Source organism: Nerophis ophidion, linkage group LG04 (genome assembly GCF_033978795.1).
Source record: "Nerophis ophidion isolate RoL-2023_Sa linkage group LG04, RoL_Noph_v1.0, whole genome shotgun sequence".
Taxonomy (NCBI): domain Eukaryota; kingdom Metazoa; phylum Chordata; class Actinopteri; order Syngnathiformes; family Syngnathidae; genus Nerophis; species Nerophis ophidion.
The window spans coordinates 43,056,393-43,077,002 of NC_084614.1; the positions used below are offsets into that span (position 1 = coordinate 43,056,393).

A 20,610-nucleotide genomic window follows, 5' to 3' on the forward strand; every position below is an offset into this window, starting at 1 on the left:
CCTGTGTTACTTTCAAAGATGCTTCTTCCTTGTCGATAGTAATTTGCAACTATAATTATTTGATACTTGTTGACAGTATTTTGACAAATGTGCTGTTTCAGACGTTCTATGAATTAAACTTATTATGTATGCCAAGCTTGTGTGATATTGTGTGCTTAGCTGTTGTGTAGCTGCTAGCTGTTAGTAGAAAAAAGCCCAACATGTTTACCTTTCGTAAAGACCAAACTTGTGTGCATATTAAAGACATTTCGATGTTAACTAGCAGCCAAGTTTTGCACACAAAAATGTGCCGCAGGACTGATTGTATCAGACTGTTTAGATGCGATACAATATCATCCCATACTTGTTTCTTTTTGCTGCTATACGAGATCAATATCAGATCGGTACATTTTTAATTGGCACCAAAAGCAAACTGGGCCCCAACAGCTGAATGTTTTTAGCAACAAAAGAAGGCTTTTGGGGTTAACAAGCTGTCCCTCTGCAGACCCACACAAACATGTACATACACGCACGCACAAACACAAATAGGAGAATATGAGGTGTGGCTCCCCAGGGGTCCCGAGAAGACTGATTACTATAGAGAGAAATGGGGGCGCAGATCAGGACAAACACAAGTATCACAACAACAGCCTGCCTCCCCAAGAGCTGCACAGATTGCACCAGAGGGACCGCTGACACATGTGCACACACACACACACACACACACACACACACAAAAACACACACACAAACACATTCTTAATAATATACAGGCCTTTGCAAGTCACCATGATGCTGTTTTAGCAATGCTGCAATGACCAAAAAAAGTATGCAAAAAGTCAAAATAATCTAAATTTGCTACAACTGTTATATAGTCGTATATATTAAAACATCCATCCTTCCATCCATTTTCTACCGCGTGTCCCTTGTTATTTGATTTTGAAACATTGTAACACGTTTGTGAAAGAACAATCTACACGTACAATTATTATATTTTTTCAGGGAGGGGTCAAGAGAGGATGCTCGACTGTTGTTTGGCTGGCAGACAGAGCGAGGAGCTTAGTAGGGAGTACTCTGCTGTGACTTGATAAGAGCCAAGGGGGCTAAGCCTCATCTAGCAGTGCTTGATCAAACCCAATGGCCTGGTTGCAGTTCACACACACACACACACACACACACACACACACACACACACACACGCACGCACACACACACACACACACGCAAATTAACAGCTTTTGCTCAAATTAAAGTACAGTGTTGCCACCAGTTTTTGGTAAAAACCGTTACAGGGGAACTGCACTTTTTTGGGGGGGATTTTCCCTATCTATATCTATATATATATATATATATATATATATATATATATATATATATATATATATATATATGTATATATACACACACATGTATATGTATATATATATATATACATGCATATGTATATATATATATATATACATATATATATATATACATGTATATATATATATATTCATGTATATATATATATATATACAAACAAAATAAGTTTATATATGAATTAATTTTGAAAACATAACGTCTGTGCTTCCAAAACATGTTTTTCTGTCCTCAATATCTCCCTTTGCGACCTCAACATTAAGACACAAATGCAACGCCAAATTCCCTCACTTCGGCAACGTTTTCAACACTGCAACTCAGAAACCAGAGCCTAATGGAGGGGAGGTAAATCCTTGTCCACACAAATGCTGTACTTTCAGCCAGAGATACAGTATGATCCTCGTGTGTTTCTTTTGTGGGATTCAGTGAGGCAGAAAGCACACACTGGCACCGACAGCAGCATGCTCCCGGCCTGATAGTCACTGAATCACTGAACATAGAAATCACCTTTTTATCAAACTGTTACCTGTAATTAGGATAATGAGAAGTCAACTGGAGGCAAGGCAAAGATATGTTTGCAGAAATTGTGTTTGAATGCTGAGGGTCCACATGAACTGAAAGTGCAGACTGTCAGGAAATTTGGGAATTTTTGGAAAAATGTTAGCCTGAATGTTTTGTTTCTATGATAAATGCTGTGCTAAATATCCCGATACAGGTAATTATATATCTCAATAACGATATATGTTTATTATTTTATGTATATACACAGGTAATCCTTAGGTCAGGAAAAAACACACAGAGACTTTCATCCCTACAGGTCTGTTTCACAGGTTTCCCTGCTCTTCAGGGGAGTTTTGCATGTTTTTTCCTGACCTAAGGAATATTCCCCTCTACTCTGGTATTGAGCATTGTTAAAGGGATAAACCGCAGCAACCTCGGCTATACATACAGGTAATTCATAGTTGCAAGGATTAATCAACTTAATTGACGTCGTTTATACAGACGTATCCACAAAGATTTGTTATCATTAACGAGACACTTAATAAAAATGTTATGAAAAGACCGCCATCATTTTTAACTTTACACTTGTATTTTTTAACTTAAGATACAAAATTACGGCTAGATAAGACTAACAGTACTAAATACAAATACTGCAATTTTATGCTTTAATGCTTGTTGGCACCAATTCCTTTGTAAGGTTTGTTGTTTGGCTGCCATTGTGCATTACGTCTGCGCAACTATATTGCTGGCTCTCGGCATAAAGTTAAATATAAAAATTATACCAACAATACACACAAAACTATATCAACGATACAGAGTTAAATCCAACAAAACATATTTTTATGTCGTATTTTGACGTATCGTAATATCGTACAGAACGAGGTGGAATATTTGAATGGGTTGAGAAAAATGACTGGAAGTTTTTTAGGAACTCAGAAAAAACTGAGAATTTGGGGTGTTTGGATGAGAATTGTCACATTCAATCAATCAATCAATGTTTACTTATATAGCCCTAAATCACTAGTGTCTCAAAGGGCTGCACAAACCACCACAACATCCTCGGTAGGCCCACATAAGGGCAAGGAAAACTCACACCCAGTGGGACATTGGTGACAATAATGACCCAGTGGGACGTCAGTGACAATGATGACTATGAGAACCTTAGAGAGGAGGAAAGCAATGGATGTCGAGCGGATCTAACATGATACTGTGAAAGTTCAATCCACAATGGATACAACACAGTCGCGAGAGTCCAGTCCAAAGAGGATCCAAGACACAGCAGCGAGAGTCCCGTTCACAGCGGAGCCAGCAGGAAACCATCCCAAGCGTAGGCGGACCACTCACCTTTACTTTTCATTTATTTGGATTCACAAGGCAATGAATTGATCACATCTGAACTGTTGAGATTGTCTTAAAACAGGGGTGTCAAACGTACGGCCCGAAGGCCGGATCAGGCCCGCGAACAGGTTTTATCCGGCCCGCGGGATGAGTTTGCCAAGTATATAAACTGAACCTGAAATTTTTAAATGAAAGAAACTGCTGTTCTAAATATGCCCACTGGATGTCGCAATAGCAATTATTTGTATCTCTGTAGATGATGCTACATATGTACAAAATAAACCACACGTTGCTAGTAAATCCGTCAAGGAAAATGATTAAACTACAAAAATAACATACTGTAATTTGATATTTATATATTTTTTTTTATCTTAATAGATTGAAAATGAACAGCAATGAGTGGATTGGTGAACATTATCACATCATTTTTTCAGAAAGTATAAATAGCAACAAATAAAGATAGAATACTATTAACTGCAACAAGTACATTTAAAAATAAAAATAAAAACATTATGATTTGTACAATTTCAGAATGTGCTTTTTGTAGTTTTAAACAAAAAAACAATCAATTTTTTTTGTTTTAATAATACACTGTAGCACTTTGAGGTTGTTTGCTCAATGTAAAGTGCTTTTTTTACAAATAAAATCTATTATTATTATTATTATGAAGATGTCTTTATTTTTAAGTTATCGTGCATTGATTTTACCAGTCCGGCCCACTTGGGAGTAGATTTTTCTCCATGTGGCCCCCCATCTAAAATGAGTTTGACACCCCTGTCTTAGGGGGTCTTTTGTCTTTTATTCAGGCAGTCTTCATCAGGTTTTGCTCGAAGACTAGATAGGACAGCTCTTGTCCGAAGCGACAAGAACATTTCACAAAATCCACATTTCGGATCTCATCACGGTTTTGTGAAACGGTTTTCGGTTCGGTGCACATTGTTGATCTATTTAACACTCCAGATTTCCATGTATCCAAACAATCCACCTTTACATCAGTTGGGGTTTTCACAAAATAACTTATGACATAAAACTTAAAAATTGCTGCTCCGACTCTTGAATTATTGTTAATAAAAAAAATACTAAAACTATATTTTGTATCATCCACATAAAATAAAGCATCACCGATGGTCGTCATTGTTTAAATCAAAACAAAAACAATGTAAACATGGGAATTTTACAGAAGTTTTTGCCATGCCGAGTTTTTACATTTTAAATGACAAAAGTACCAGTGATAATAATACAGAAGTAATTGGTTGTAGTCCTGTGTATCATTGAGAAATGTTTCATGAGTTCAGCATGCATGAGTGTGTCCCTTTAAAAGGTGGTACCTGTTGTCATGTGATTTGTGGCATCAGAGTTGGAGCGAAGCATCAGCTGTAGTCGACGAGAGCAACTGGAACTACGAGATGTTGCGGCCAATTGAACTTATGTTGTTAGCCAAATTAATAAAGCGATTGAACGTGCTTCTCTGACTGTATCACTCCTTGTCCACAAACAAGATGTTGTAGAAATACGCAGTTATACATCTATAGCATTGTATTCCCCTTTAGTAGTAGTAGTTGTCATAGTAACATTCTATAGGCACAGGCGCAGGTACCAGTTACTGTTTAGTCCCCCAATTAATATTCCGACATTTGTGTCCACCTTGAACTCACCTTTGGTGTAGTATGCAAACGCCAAACTCTATGTGGGCTGCAATGTAAATTAGTCTCAATGATAGAACATTAAACCTGTCATCTTATGTGGCAAAAGTGTGGGGGAATGAATGGTATCACCATGACAGGCATATCTGAATCTGAAATCTTCCCCCATAATACGAACAATACACAAACGATGAACTGTGTCAGTCAACCGAAGGGTTCCGTCCCATGGATACAAAGTATTTATCCTGTAAAGCAAGTCACAGAATCACCCTCATGTTTTTTTCTTGTTAATGGGGAACATTATCACAATTTCAAAAGGGTTACAAACAATAAAAATCAGTTCCCAGTGGCTTGTTGTATTTTTTGAAGTTTTTTTCAAAATTTTACCGGTCCCCGAATATCCCTAAAAAAAGCTTTAATGTGCCTTTTTTTCGACATTAGCTCGGATTCAGACTCGGATTTCAGCGGCTTAACCGATTCAACAGATTACGCATGTATTGAAACGGATGGTTGGAGTATGAAAGTATTGAAGAAGAAACTGAAACTATTGAGCGAATAGCTATTGACGCTATTCATAGCCATAGCATGGCCGAATAGCTGCGTTAGCATCGTCGGTAAAATGTGCGGACCAAACGATCAGGACTTTCGCATCTTGTGACACTGGATCAACTTAAATCCGTCGATTGGTAAGTGTTTTTTCGCATTAAATGTGGGTGGAAGGATACGTAATATAGTTTCAAATGCACATACAGTTAGCCTAAATAGCATGTTAGCATCGATTAGCTGGCAGTCACGCCGCGACCAAAAATGTCTGATTAGCACATAAGTCAATAACATCAACAAAACTCACCTTTGTGATTTCGTTGACTTTATCGTTGCAAATGCATCTGCAGGTTATCCATACATCTCTGTGCCATGTCTGTCATCGCCGGTAAAATGGGCAGACACTCCGGCACATTCAATGGGGGTCTGGCGGCAGATTTCTTGCCACTTTCGCATCTTCGGGCCAGTGGTGCAACTTGAATCCCCCCTGTTAGTGTTGTTACACCCTCCGACAACACACCGAAGAGGCATGATGTCTCCAAGGTTCCAAAAAATAGTCGAAAAAACGGAAAATAACAGAGCTGAGACCCGGTGTTTGTAATGTGTTTGAGAAAATGAAAATGGCGGTTGTATTACCATGGTGACGTCACGTTCTGACGTCATCACCCAAAAGCGATAAACAGAAAGGCGTTTAATTCGCCAAAATTCACCCATTTAGAGTTCGGAAATCGGTTAAAAAACATATGGTCTTTTTTTCTGCAACATCAAGGTATATATTGACGCTTACATAGGTCTGGTGATAATGTTCCCCTTTAAGAGGTCAAATCATCGAATCTCCTAGGAAGGACTAAAACCCGACACAGCCACCTTGATAATTGATACAGCTGAATACAATTCAAGCTGTTAAGCATTCACACAGTAATAGTTTGAGGTCACATTCCTAGACAGAAAAGATGACACACAGGACTTACTTTTAACATTAAGGTACATAGACTTGCTGACATCAGCCCCAACGTCGTTGCTGACTCGACAAAGGTAGAATCCACTGTCTTCTTCCAGCACATGTTTGATGAGCAAGGAGCCATTGACCAGCACCTCAATCCGAAAGCCTGAGTTGAGGGCAATGGGTTTGAACTGAGGGACCCCGGCACCTTTGTGTGAACAAACATTATTGTGGTTAACTAAGCACTCATTACCTTTGTCATTTGTGTCTTTACCTTTGGAGTACTCCCATTGGATGGTAGGAACAGGATAGCCTTCAGCTGAGCAGTTCAGAATCACAGCTTTGCCATAAATGCCATCTTGGTCCTTTGGTTGCACCACAAATTTAGGAGGAACTGCAAGGCAAACAAAAACATTCTGTTACTTCTTCTGTTTAACAACACCACATCCCAAACCTTTTTGTCTTTTGCCTGGGAATTGTACTTGTGCAAAAGAGAGACAATCGATAAGAAACCTAATTGATAGGGGTGTAAACAGATTGTAGAAACCGCTTTATTTTGGTTTCAAAGTCTTCAGGCGGCCACCTCACCCAGAAAATATATTTTAAGTCAGCAAAGCTAAACATCAGTTTATGAAGTATCTATATTATAAAAAGTTGTACTGTTAGTTACCTTTTCTGAGAAACAGCATTTTCCAGACCAGGGGTCACCAACCTTTTTGAAACCAAGAGCTACTTTTTAGGTTCTGATTAATGAGAAGGGCTACCAGTTTGATACACACTTAAATAAATTGCCAGAAATAGACAATTTGCTTCAATCTTATAAAATAAAAATTGAAGGACACTAAAGTGAACATTACACTTGTTATACTGGATGTTTATATTGTCACTTTAAAGACACTTAACTGTGAGGTTTTATTTTTTTTCTTGAAACTGGATATTCCTGCACAATTCTTTGCACTTAAAAATAGATGTTTGTGGTAATAAATTTTAGCATTATATTTGTGTTCAATTGCAGTAAGTGTGCTATCCTAAACATTCCTGTATCATTTTACACACTAAAACATTTTTAAATATTTTTTTGTCGGCGGGGTGGCTATATCTAACAATAATATCGTACCATGACCTTAACACCGGGATAATATTGTATCGTGAGAATTTGATACTGTTACATCCGTACTAATTGATGATCTTTCCTGGATGGTAGGAGTGTAACAGTTTGTAATCTGATTATTTGGCGCGAAACGTTCGGGTTGGTACAGAGTTGTACCAATTTCCCACACGGTCCACATAAACCGAGGAACACAAAGTTTTCATCATGTCTACAAGCCTAAAGTCTCCTTTGGGAACACATGGCTTTCTCACTGAAATATGCAAACAAACAAAGACAAGTCAAGTGGATAACACGAAAGTATGGAGGGTCAATTAGGACACAATTTAATAACCAAATAATTAGCTAAATTTGACATTAATTATTTAATAAAAATAAAAATGTATTTAATACATGATTTACTTATTTAATTATTTTAGGATTTCATTATTTCTCAATGAATTTAGTCATTTCCCGATTAAATTAATTATTTAATGATTTAGTATGTCATGCATGAACTTGTGTGGCAACTGGTATTTATTTAGGGCCACATCACAGTTATGGCTCCCCTCAAATGGCCACATGTAACAGTGACTATGTATGAGTATAAATGTATAATCGCCTCATATTATCATACAAATACTTATAGATTTCCTTATATATTTTTTTGTATAATTATAAGCGGACTCTCTTATTGTGGCGGTCCGCTCCCTGTATGATCAGTTTCAGAGCTTGGTCCACATTGCCAGCACTAAGTCGGACACGTTTCCGGTGAGGGTTGGACTCTGCCAAGGCTGCCCTTTGTCACCGATTCTGTTCATAACTTTTATGGACAGAATTTCTAGGTCCAGTCAAGGCGTTGAGGGGTTCCGGTTTGGTGGCCGCAGGATTAGGTCTCTGCTTTTTGCAGATGATGTGGTCCTGATGGCTTCATCTGGCCTGGATCTTCAGCTCTCACTGGATCGGTTTGCAGCCGAGTGTGAAGCGACCGGAATGAGAATCAGCACCTCCAAGTCCAAGTCCATGGTTCTCTACCGGAAAAGGGTGGAGTGCTATCTTCGGGTTGGGGAGGAGACCCTGCCCCAAGTGGAGGAGTTCAAGTACCTAGGAGTCTTGTTCACGAGTGAGGGAAGAATGGATCGTGAGATCGACAGGTGGATCGGTGCGGGGTCTTCAGTAATGCGGACGTTGTATCGATCCGTTGTGGTGAAGAAGGAGCTGAGCCGGAAGGCAAAGCTCTCAATTTACCGGTCGATCTACGTTCCCATCCTCACCTATGGTCATGAGCTTTGGGTCATGACCGAAAGGATAAGATCACGGGTACAAGCGGCTGAAATGAGTTTCCTCCGCCGTGTGGCGGGGCTCTCCCTTAGAGATAGGGTGAGAAGCTCTGCCATCCGAGAGGAGCTCAAAGTAAAGCCGCTGCTCCTCTACATCAAGAGGAGCCAGATGAGGTGGTTCGGGCATCTGGTCAGGATGCCACCCGAAAGCCTCCCTCGGGAGCTGTTTAGGGCATGTCCAACCGATAGGAGGCCACGGGGAAGACCCAGGACACGTTGGGAAGACTATGTCTCCCGGCTGGCCTGGGAACACCTCGGGATCCCCCGGGAGGAGCTGGACGAAGTGGCTGGGGAGAGGGAAGTCTGGGCTTCCCTGCTTAGGCTGCTGCCCCCGGGACCTGACCTCGGATAAGCGGAAGAAGATGGATGGATGGATGGATGGATGGATATAATTATAATTCAAAGACCTGTAATGGCATGCAGTCCATACATTTTTTTTTATCAAAATGGAAAAAAAACAAAAACATTTAGTGAGAAATATATGGGACTTTATTGACGCAAATTATATCCAGGCATTCGCGGGCCACAAAGAATGACACCTCTGATTTATTTTATCGGTCAAACCCATCAAAGTCAGTGGGCGGATCTTATCACCTGATTAGTTAAGCTGCACTTCCAATATTCTGGGAAGACTTTGACCGGAGAAGCGGAGGAGTACTGGCCGATATCCTGGGCTGAATGTGCGAACATTAACGCTGACAACCAGTGACGTACGATGAACTAAACACCAGGTGAGGCGTACATACTTTTTTTTACTTAAATTCATATGTGCAGCTCTTGTCATTGTTGATTTAGGTTGCACATTAGAGTTAGAGGGAAAACAAGGGAGTTATTCACTTTCATAAAAACGTTATCATAATGATATCATGATATGAAAAATGGGTCCAAAAAGTATTTGATAAAGTTGTTATTAAATACTTTTTGGTCCCATTTGCTTTTAACAAAATAACTCAATTATTGTGAGTGTATATTATCTTTCTGTATTTGTATCTGAAGCAGCAATAGCTATCCTCCATGAAAACGTACTTTGTATTCATTTTGCATTCATTTTGTCTTAAAGATCAGTTTAGAGAAGTATTTCATCTTGGATACAGTATATAATCCTCCATATTGGCAGAAACATTTATTTAATTCAATGTCATTCCAAGAAATTAAACAATATTTTTGCATCTGACAAAAAACACCCCAAAAACGCTGGCTTACTATAATAAAAACGCCTTAGTTTGTTATAAATATAGTTGAAAAAAAAAAGAAAAGAAAAAATGCTGGATTCCGCTGGAGAGACCTGTGACTGCTAACTTGAGGGCCCCCACTCCTCCCAGTGTGGCGAGTCGGAGTACTGCTGAGGCATTGAACTGCAACTTGACAATATATGGCCCCCTACCTTGAGGCAGAGGACTTGCTGCATCAAGACCTGCCTTTTCCACGTGGCAACAAGCTTTCGCCCCCTTGCACGCACGCCCAATACACACTGTGTGTAGCGGTGGAGGCATAGCCTGTGTCTGCCTCACTTCGCATTGTTTTGATCAAGAAACATGGAATTTCCGAGATTTTGACCATGAAAATCATCAAAATATACAGCAACCACACCAAAATCACATAGAAAGCATAAACCAAAAGAGAAATATTAAAACTTATTTTATTTTATTACTTCATTTTGGAACATCTCATGGTTAAGCCACCTCGTGGCAAGTGAGACTCTGCCTCACTTGCCTACCCTGACAGCACGTCACTGCTGACAACGTCCTTAAATTCCTCTACTTTAACTGCTACATGCTCTGTGTCAGTTGGTCTTGCTTCCATATGTTCCACAAAGTCCACAACATCTACCACTAACTCCCCAAAAAGTATAAGTATATTGTATCTATATCCTCAATAGCAGTCGTGTTTTCAAAGACTCCCAAAGTTCTAGACTTCAAACCAAAGCAATGGTCTATAGTTGAGTAAACCCAGCCCACTGACTTTGATGGGTGAGTTTGACAGATCAATAAATCATCCATCCATCCATGTTCTACCGCTCGTCCCCCTCAGGGTCGCGAGGGTGCTGGAGCCTATCCTGAAATAGTTAACTAAATCCTGAAATATTAAGGATATACCGTGAAATAATTAATTAAATCATGAACTAAATCCATCCATCCATCCATTACCTACCGCTTATTCCTTATGGAGTCGCGGGGGGGTGGCGCTGGTGTCTATCTCAGCTAAAGATTTCTTTCTTTATTTAATTTTGTCCCATTTTACGTCCATTTGAAAACGGTATCACACTGCAATGCGTTGCCAACCAGGACCTTAAAATTAAGGTCCAAACTTAACCAACTGTAACACTCCTATTGTTTTTTTTTAGAATGTTCCAGTGTATGTGTCACTACAGCTCCTCCGTTTAATTTTATCCAATACATTTTTGACAAAATGCGTCACGTTTTGCTTACCTCGGACAATGAGCTGACTTTGATGCTCCACGGCTGCAGCTTGGTTGCGTGCGATGCATGTGTAGTTGCCGTTGTGCATCAGAGTGAGATTGGAGATCCGCAGAGAGCTGGTAAAGTCGATGTTGTCAATAGTGACGCCGAGGCTGGCTGGTATCGGCCGCCTGTCCTTCTGCCAGGTGATGAAGACTGGTTGGTCACCAGACATAACCACGCAGGGGATGAAGACTCTCTGGCCGATGGAAAAGCGAGGGAACTCAAATGGATGGATGGTCGGTGGGACTGTGAAAAAGGTATTCAATTTCTTGTTAAAGGGTTCAAAGGTGCCATTTTCCAAAAAGACAGCGGCTGACGCTCGGCGTCCATGACAAAATTCATAATGCACATGCATGATCTTTTTTTTATTTTGTGATTGTTGTGGCTTTAAATGCCTGAATTTGCGGCAGCTTTTTGGAAAAGTTAGGGCAAAAGTTGCAATGTTTTGAGATATATTTTGTTTTGGAAATAACATTGAATCAACTTGTAATTTAATGAATTTGTTATCATTGTTTTAAGTACCGTTAGTCTTTGTAACCTTAAAAATTTCAACAAATAATTGAAAATAAAATACTGTATTAAATGGTAAATGGGTTATACTTGTATAGCGTTTTTCTACCTTCAAGGTACTCAAAGCGCTTTGACACTATTTCCACATTCACCCATTCACACACACAATCACACACTGATGGCGGGAGCTGCCATGCAAGGCGCTCACCGGGACCCATCAGGAGCAAGGGTGAAGTGTCTTGCCCAAGGACACAACGAACGTGACTAGGATGGTAGAAGGTGGGGATTGAACCAGGAACCCTCAGATTGCTGGCACAAGTCTGTTTGCTAATAGTAGCTACTAGCCGTACCCATGTATTTTAAATGGGCGGTTATCATTGGGTTTTAATCCCGTTTCCTCCTATGTTTCTGCTCCGATTGAATTTCTTTGTATGTCGAGTCTTTATTTTGGGTACCCACATATGGTGCCTGACTGTTGTGGCGTGTTAAGGCCATCTGCACTTTTTATGTGCCGAGTATGTAGGTCTATCTGTGTGCTAATAGTCGCTACTAGTCGTACCCATGTATTTTCATTCTAACTTATATCTGTCAGTAGACACGTTATGGAAGATAAAAACTACAACATTTATAATACTAAGTAGTTCTAACTTATATCTGTCAGTAGACACGTTACGGAAGGTAAAACTACAACATAACACAAAATAGTGTGTAGTTCTAACTTATATCTGTCAGTAGACACATTATGGAAGGTAAAAACTACAACATTTATAATACAAAGTAGTGTATAGTTCTAACTTATATCTGTCAGTAGACACGTTATGGAAGGTAAAACCTACAACATTTATAATAAAAAGTAGTGTATGGTTCTAACTTATATCTGTCAGTAGACACGTTAGGGAAGGTAAAAACTAAAATATAATACAAAGTAGTGTGTTGTTCTAGCTTATATCTTGGGGAGCCCAGACTTCCCTCTCCTCAGCCACTTCCATATATACTCGGTCCCGTCCATCGCTGCTTGCAGCTTTAATTGTCATTATATAACGAGATTAAGGACTCCAACTTAAGGTGTGGTAATGGAAACAATTATGGGGTAAAAATAAATTACACAATATTGTTTAATATGAAAAATATTGACGAAGAGAATGCAGGGTCGGTAAAAAAAACTATGCGCGGACTACCAGAAATGTGTGTCCTTTCTGATTTCAATGCATAAAAAGACACAAAAAGTGCGTTAAACGGCAACAGTGTATCATTTTTATGTACATATAATAATACATGATTTAAAAAAACATTAAAAAAGATCGCAGTATAGTATATATATAGACATAATAATGGATTATTTAAATATACCATTAAAAGAGAGTAGTACCACAGTATGCTCTATGTGCATTTAATAAAACATGATTTAAATACACCATTAAAATAGAGTAATATTGGAGTATAGTGTAAATGTATGTGCATATAAAAAATGATTATTTACGTCATTAAAGTAAAGTAATATGGACATGTATTAGAGCTGTTTATTTTATGGAGGAATGTAGAATGTAGAACTGGCACCCAATGTTAGTAAAAAATATTGATTTTGAATCAAGAATTGATTCTGAATCGAAATGTTACCCCCAAAAATGGAATTGATTCAAATTGTGAGATGGCCGGAGTTTAGTGCATTTATAAAATATCCATCTGTGTCTCTAGCTGTAAATAAACATTTATACAGGTTGGTCACAGCTAACTCAGTGGTTCTTAATCCACTCATGCTATTGTGTGACAAACCAGGGCCTAGGCTACCTTCTGCCATCTACAGGACTATTATTATACCCCACTCAAAGACAAAGACTCATTTACACTTACTGGTCTTTCTTTCCCAGTAAGATGAAATGGGAAAACTTCCCCCCTCCCAGCAACCTTAAATCGAAAGAATACACCTAAAACGGTCAACTACATCACTAAAATAGAGCAGTATAGCAGTAAAGTATATATGTACGTGCATATAATAACGCATGATTTAAATTTTATTGTGGCCAAACAGCTAAATTTTTGTTTCATCTGACCACAGAACTTTCCTCCAGAAGGTCTTATCTTTGTCCATGTGATGTCAGATGAAACAAAAATGTAGCTGTTTGGCCACGATGCATCCATCCATTTTCTACCGCTTGTCCCTTTTGGGGTCGCAGGGGATGATGGAGCCTATCTAAGCTGCATTCGGGCAGATGGCGGGTACACCCTGGACAAGTCGCCATCTCATCACGATACCCAGCAATATGTTTGGAGGAGAAAAGGTGAGGTCTTTAATCGCAGCAACACCGTGCTGGGATTAAATTAGTTGTATTATGCTCTCGGCCTGTTTTAAATTAAAAAGGATGATCACCTGCAAATTTTTCAGGGGTCTTGGGCGCAGTTGGGTGTTCCAAAAGGACAATGACCCTAAACACACGTCAAAAGTGGTGAAGGAATGGCTAAATCAGGCTACAATTAAGGTTTTAGAATTGCCTTCCTAAAGTCCTGACATAAATATGTGGACAATGCTGAAGAAACAAGTCCATGTCAGAAAGCCAACACATTTAGCTGAACTGCACCAATTTTGTCAAGAGCAGTGGTCAAAAAATGTAACCAGAAGCTAGCTGGAAGCTTGTGGATGGCTACCAAAAGCGCCTTAATGCAGTGAAACTTGCCAAGGAACATGTAACCAAATATTAACATTGCTGTATGTATACTTTTGACCCAGCAGATTTGGTCACATTTTCAGTAGACCCATACTAAATTCATAAAAATACCAAACTTCATGAATGTTTTTTGTGACAAACAAGCATGTATTCTATCACAAAAAAATAAGAGTGGTGGAAATTATTCAAAACTCAAGACAACCGTCACGTTATGTTCTTTACAAGTGTATGTAAACTTTTGACTACGACTGTATGTACGTGCATATAATAATGTATTATTTAAATACAACAATTAAAATAGAGTAGTGTTGCAGTCATAACAATACATGATTTAAATACACCATCAACATAGAGTAGTATTGCAGTATACTTTATATGTATGTGCATATAATAATCCGTCATTTAAATAGTACCTTAAAATAGAGTAGTATTGTAGTATAGTGTGTGTGTACGTGCATATAACAATTGATTATTTAAATACACCATTAAAATATAGTATTGCAGTGTAGTGTATATGTATGTGCATATAATAATGTATTATTTAAATACACCATTACAATAAAGTAGTATTGCAGTATAGTGTATATGTACATGCATACAATACATTATTTAAATACAGTATTAATGATTTACTTGTTTTATACCACATATACTTAAAAGTAGACACTTGATAGACATTTCTTTTGGACATACTCAGAGCTCATGGTTAAATTACTGTACTGTTTTAATTCATTTTAACTAATATTAGTAATAATTATTTACAGAAAGAAACACCAACAAAGGCTTCCTTATTGTCCGTTATCTACTCTGTCGTCCGGTAGGTTGTGAGTTCAAACCCCGGCCGAGTCATACCAAAGACTATAAAAATGGGACCCATTACCTTCCTGCTTGGCACTCAGCCTCAAGGGTTGGAATTGGGGGTTAAATCACCAAAAATGATTCCCGGGCGCGGCATTGCTGCTGCCCACTGCTCCCCTCACCTCCCAGGGGATGGATCAAGGAGATGGGTCAAATGCAGAGGACACATTTCACCACACCTAGTGTGTGTGACAATCATTAGTACTTTAACTGTAACAAGTTGCAGACATTCTCCGTATATATTTTACCCTTGAAAATTTTATCAATCAATCTTAAACACGCATTTATTTTCAAACGCATTCAACCCGGCATGTTAAGAGCATTTGTGAACTGTTGAGCGTGGCCTACAACGCAAATTTTTGTTGGTAAATGAGAGGTGATGAGAAATTATCATCACACTTCAACATCTTTAACATGCAAATGCTGCCTCTTTGCTGAGTAAGCATTGCAAATAAAAATGTTATTGGTCTTACCTGGATAAACAAAGGTTAAATAAATATATAAATACATGTAAATGAGTAAGTACATGTTACTATACTGCAGTACCCAGCAGGCACAGTGCCGTCGAGAGGAACCAGAAATAGGTCTGAGCTAAGCAAGAGTGGACAATAGTGCCGTTTTAACAATAACGATTTGATGTATGTTAAATGTTGTTGTTCCTGCGTTGTTTTACAAAAAAAACAAGCATATATTTTGATTAAACACTTGACATGAGTGTTTGTAGCACCATTCAGAGACAAATTCGATTGGTGAAAATGTCAATGGTTGGCCAAAATGTGCGGAAAAGTTGTAATTTGCCCAGGTCTGCTCTAATATTTACAGTTTCACATCTATGGTAACTGCTGTCATACCAAGACTATCCAAGTAGACCTAGTACATGCACACAAAAATACTATTTACAATATTTTAGATATTTCCTTTTCGAGCAAGCCATTGAAGCCGTGATCGGGACACAATATCAATCATCCGATAAGGTCTGAAGCAGCTGGTTTTCTCGTTTGCAGCATGCACCTCACAATTTCTCTCACTCTCGTATACTCTCGGGGGACACTGTAGCCATTGTGGGTACCAGATGAAAATTAATGATTTCAAATAACATTGGAATAAGCGGCACTTCAACGCTTATTTAATTCACAACAAAATAGGCATAATGGGCTCCTGGGGACTCCCTCTCTGCAGCGGTGGAATGCTAAGCAGCTGAGAAGCAAATTAGGTGGCGCTGCGTTGTCTACGCTGCGTGATTCCACGCTCGCACACTCGTTAGCACATCAAGACGCGCCAGAGAGCATGAGAGAGGGAAACGTGAATGAGATGGGGTGGGGGCTGTGTATCCTACGATTTCAAATTATGCAGCGTCACTGGAGAAAGAGAGCCGTGCGAGGTTATCATCATCTGACTCCGCTCAGTAGCAGAAAATATGCTGATGAGCTCAGATAAACTGGCGGGGATGATGGAGATGGTGCTTTGCTATCAGTGAAGGGGCTTTTGACCAGGATGTTTTTTTTATTTTAACCCATGTGAACCCATTGAATGTCTTAAAATGAACCCAATATGGCTTTGTGCTTGACTCTAAAGGTGGATCTTATTTTAAAAACAAAAAATGTAAGATAGCACATGTTACCAATGGTGGTTTAAGTAAAAAGACTGAAAAAATAATTACTGAAACAAAATACTGTTTGTCAAGCTGATAGCATCCTGCCTCTGAAGACTAATACTGATCATCTTATCAACTTAGTTATGTATATACAGTACAGGCCACAAGTTTGGACATTTTAATGTTTTCTCTTTATTTTCATGACTATTTACATTGTAGATTGTCACTGAAGGCATCAAAACTATGACACCTGTGATGAACCTTTATTTATCCAGGTAAGACAAATAATTATTTTTTTTTTCTTCCAAGATGGCGCTGCTGTAGTGGCTGCTGTTGGCAGGAGCTCTGTGCTCTTGTGTCATCCTTTGGTGTTTCCCTCTTGTTTTCATGTGTTATTATATTTTCTTGCGTTTTGGTCCGGGACCGTTTGGGACTGTGTGACAAGGGGTGGCACTTTCGTGACTTCTGCAGTGCTTTTTTGTGGACTTCTGGATCTGCCTCCCGGGAGCCTTTTGGCCATGGAGACCAGCTGCCGGGTCTCTGCCACACCGGAGTCGGTTTGGAGGGACTGGAGGAGATGCAGACGAGGGGACAGGGCTGCGGAGCTAGCACTGAGCGCCAGGACGAAGAGGCTTCGCGGTGTCTTGGCTGGGTGAGCAGGTGTCGGACACCTCAGTCACCTTGGACATATCCTCGCTCATCCATGCGGACTGGACACTGGCTGAGAGTGGAGTCGGCTGTCTTGGTTGCTTTGTTGGGTCTGCTCCTGTCTCTGGCCATGCTCCCTCCACCCCAGCGGACGATGGCGTGGAACACCGCAGATGTTTATTTTACTTTTTATTCATAGCTGTATGTAGGAGTGTCTGGTTGTATCTGCTGCTTTAATGTCTTTAATGTCCTCTGTGTTATTTGATGTTTCCCTCTTACACACATGTAAGACGGATGTGTACTATGGCTATGAGTTGTTTTTTTTCCCTTGGCCTCAGTCTGCACCCCCTCTCCAGGGGCCCAGGCTTAGACCGATTTTTTAATTTTATTTTAATCTTCTATTTTCTCCCATCCCCACCCTTGTTTACCTGTATCTCACCTTTTTTGTAAGGGGCGCTGGAAGCCGGCAAACCGGTCGGCGATCCTGTTCTGTCCCCCTGTAATGTTTGTCTGATCTTGAGTGGTATTGTGCTGAACATTTTAATTTTCCTGAAGGAACTCTCCTGACGGAATAAATAAAGTACCATCTGATCTAATCTAATCTAAGTAAAAACCCTTGCAGGTGATACCTCTTGAAGCTCATCGAGAGAATGCCAAGAGTGTGCAAAGCAGTAATCAGAGCAAAAGGTGGCTATTTTGAAGAAACTATGTTATAAAACATGTTTTCAGTTATTTCACCTTTTTTTGTTAAGTACATAACTCCACGTGTTCATTCATAGTTTTGATGCTTTCATTGACAATCTACAACGTAAATAGTCATGAAAATAAAGAAAACCCATTGAATGAGAAGGTGTGTCCAAACTTTTGGCCTGTACTGTATATTGTTCTTTAAATTTAGATTTGTGTTTAGTTTGTGCAAAGGTGGATTTGACACAGTGTCTTCAACAATGCTAAAGAGCTGGTGGTCCAGCAGCATTGTTTTCATGATGAAATCCCGAATTATTTTGGCTTTGCAAGCTTCTTGCACTTTTTAAACGCCGTGGTGAGAGGAATTTTCTTTGCGGCTGGCTTGAGAGCAGCGTTTTTAGTAGCAGGTGTCTTTATATGCTTTCAAAACATGTCGTAGCGATGCTGGCGTTTGATGTGTTGAAGCACAATGCTTTTTTTCCCCCTTTTCGCAGAATGTTTGCAGAACATTTGGCACGTGAAATGTCTTACTCTGAAACAGTGACGTAGTCCCACGCGGTCATGTTTTAATAATGTTGAGTGTCAAAACGTACTTAGGGAACAACAACATGTACAATATTTTAACAAAATATTCATCTTGCCACATTATTTTCATCCTCCTGTGTACCTTAGAACTACCTCCGGTTCCTGTCTACTGTGTTAAGCTTTTTGGGTAATGTAGTATATGGGATGTAATGATATTTACATTTTATATCACAACATTGTAATGGTTAGCAATATTTTTGCAGCAAAGTATGTGTTTAAAAAGTATTTATACACACACTGAAATCTATTGACCAAGTTATAATATTTTTCTAAACATCTAAAAATAAACACATTTGTTAGGAAACCCCTTATTTTGCAAGTTTTGGGTTTCTTGTGTGTCACTCATCGTGTTTTAGGCTCAGTATTGTATCTGTTTTAATGGCTAAGCTTTTTTTTGTACCATAGCCCTTTAAGATTTATTTAAATGAAAAGTGAATTATAAATACAATTTATTATCACTATTTATCATTATTCATTTAGAACGGTAATACTAACCGTCGGGAGTTTTACCGTGGTTGCCATTTATACCATTTATTGTTACATCCCGAGTAACTGTCACAGCCTATTTATAGTTTGTGAGTATTCTCCTGTGTTTAGTGCTTTTGTTTTGGCACTTCCTGTTTTGTTGGGGATTTTCTGCAGCTGATTCACACCTGTCGGTGAAGCACTTTTCCCTGCATCTGTTTTCAGTTTTATTAGGACAAATTAAGTTATTCAAACACCATTCTTGGTCGGGACATTGTTGAGCATATTTCTTTTTATGCTGAGTTCTTGTACGGATGTACCTTGTGGATGCTATCTGCTCCACATTCTTTGTGAGTTTTTTGCTGATATCCAACTGTCCGTTTTCGTTTCCTTTAGTCTGTCAACTTTAGTCTTTTTCCGCTCATAGCTTCCCTTTTGCTTTTGGAGCACTTCCGAGCGCTCACCTTTTGTTTGTTCGGGTATTATATAACTTTTTCACCTGCAGGCTGCCTCCTCGACTGTCTGCATTAAAATCACAACAACCTTCGCCGTCTCACACGACACAAACCTGACAGTGACATATAAACATTCAGCAACACACTGGCCTTCCTGACTTACATGCATTTATATAATGAATAATATACATACATACTTCTATATTATATATTTATTTAGGGTAAGGTAAGGGTAAGACAATTAAAAACATATTTTCATTTGCAATTTGGGTTAGAGGTTAGAGTTAAAGAGGCATGCATTTACGTGATAGAGATGTTGAGGTGTGATGATGATCTCTTTACGTGTCACTTATCAGCAAAACATTGCACTAAAGATTACTCTCATTAGTTCATAAAGGCTCTTAGCGTACGTAGATAAATATTTTGGAACATACAGTAAATGTATATTTTCAATGGAAAAACCTTTAAAGCGTAAAATATACACAGAAAATGTCTGCAACTAGTGGACGACTGAGCAAACATTGGAGAATGGGAAAGCACTTGGTGGTGTTTCTTTAATAATTAATTATTATTATCATTAGTTATAAGGAATTAACAGTACAATAATTGAACCATCAAAAGTAAAGCATGTGCTTTACTGACATCAAAGTGTTTTACATATTTGTTTCAATTATGTACTTTTTGAGGTTAGAAAGAACACTTGGAAAAATTACAACAAAAGAAAAATCAAAGGCTGATTCAGTGAAAAACAATAAGTGTTGCTGCAACTTTCTGAAAAAGGTGCCACAAATTCAGGTATTTTAGGCAACAACAACCACAAAAGAAGGGACTGATTAATGAGCGTTTTCTACAAATATGTTGGTGATGTGGGACCATTGAAGCTGGAGTTGTCAATTAGAAATACATTGCCATGAGCAATGCAACATATAAGCGATGTCACTTGTCCT

The 20,610-nt window shown here is 38.9% G+C and overlaps 1 protein-coding gene across 2 annotated transcripts in view; it reads right to left on the reverse strand.

The window, feature by feature from the left end:
• dscama (Down syndrome cell adhesion molecule a) overlaps positions 1–20,610 on the reverse strand; it is a 349,961-nt gene that overhangs the window by 75,196 nt on the left and 254,155 nt on the right. For both annotated transcript variants that reach the window (XM_061898103.1, XM_061898104.1), the window contains exons 9-11: positions 11,166–11,444; positions 6,584–6,703; positions 6,338–6,517 (exon numbers count right to left, since the gene is read on the reverse strand). In XM_061898103.1, coding sequence (XP_061754087.1) covers positions 6,338–6,517; positions 6,584–6,703; positions 11,166–11,444 — 579 coding nt within the window. The remainder of the gene's footprint in view (positions 1–6,337; positions 6,518–6,583; positions 6,704–11,165; positions 11,445–20,610) is intronic.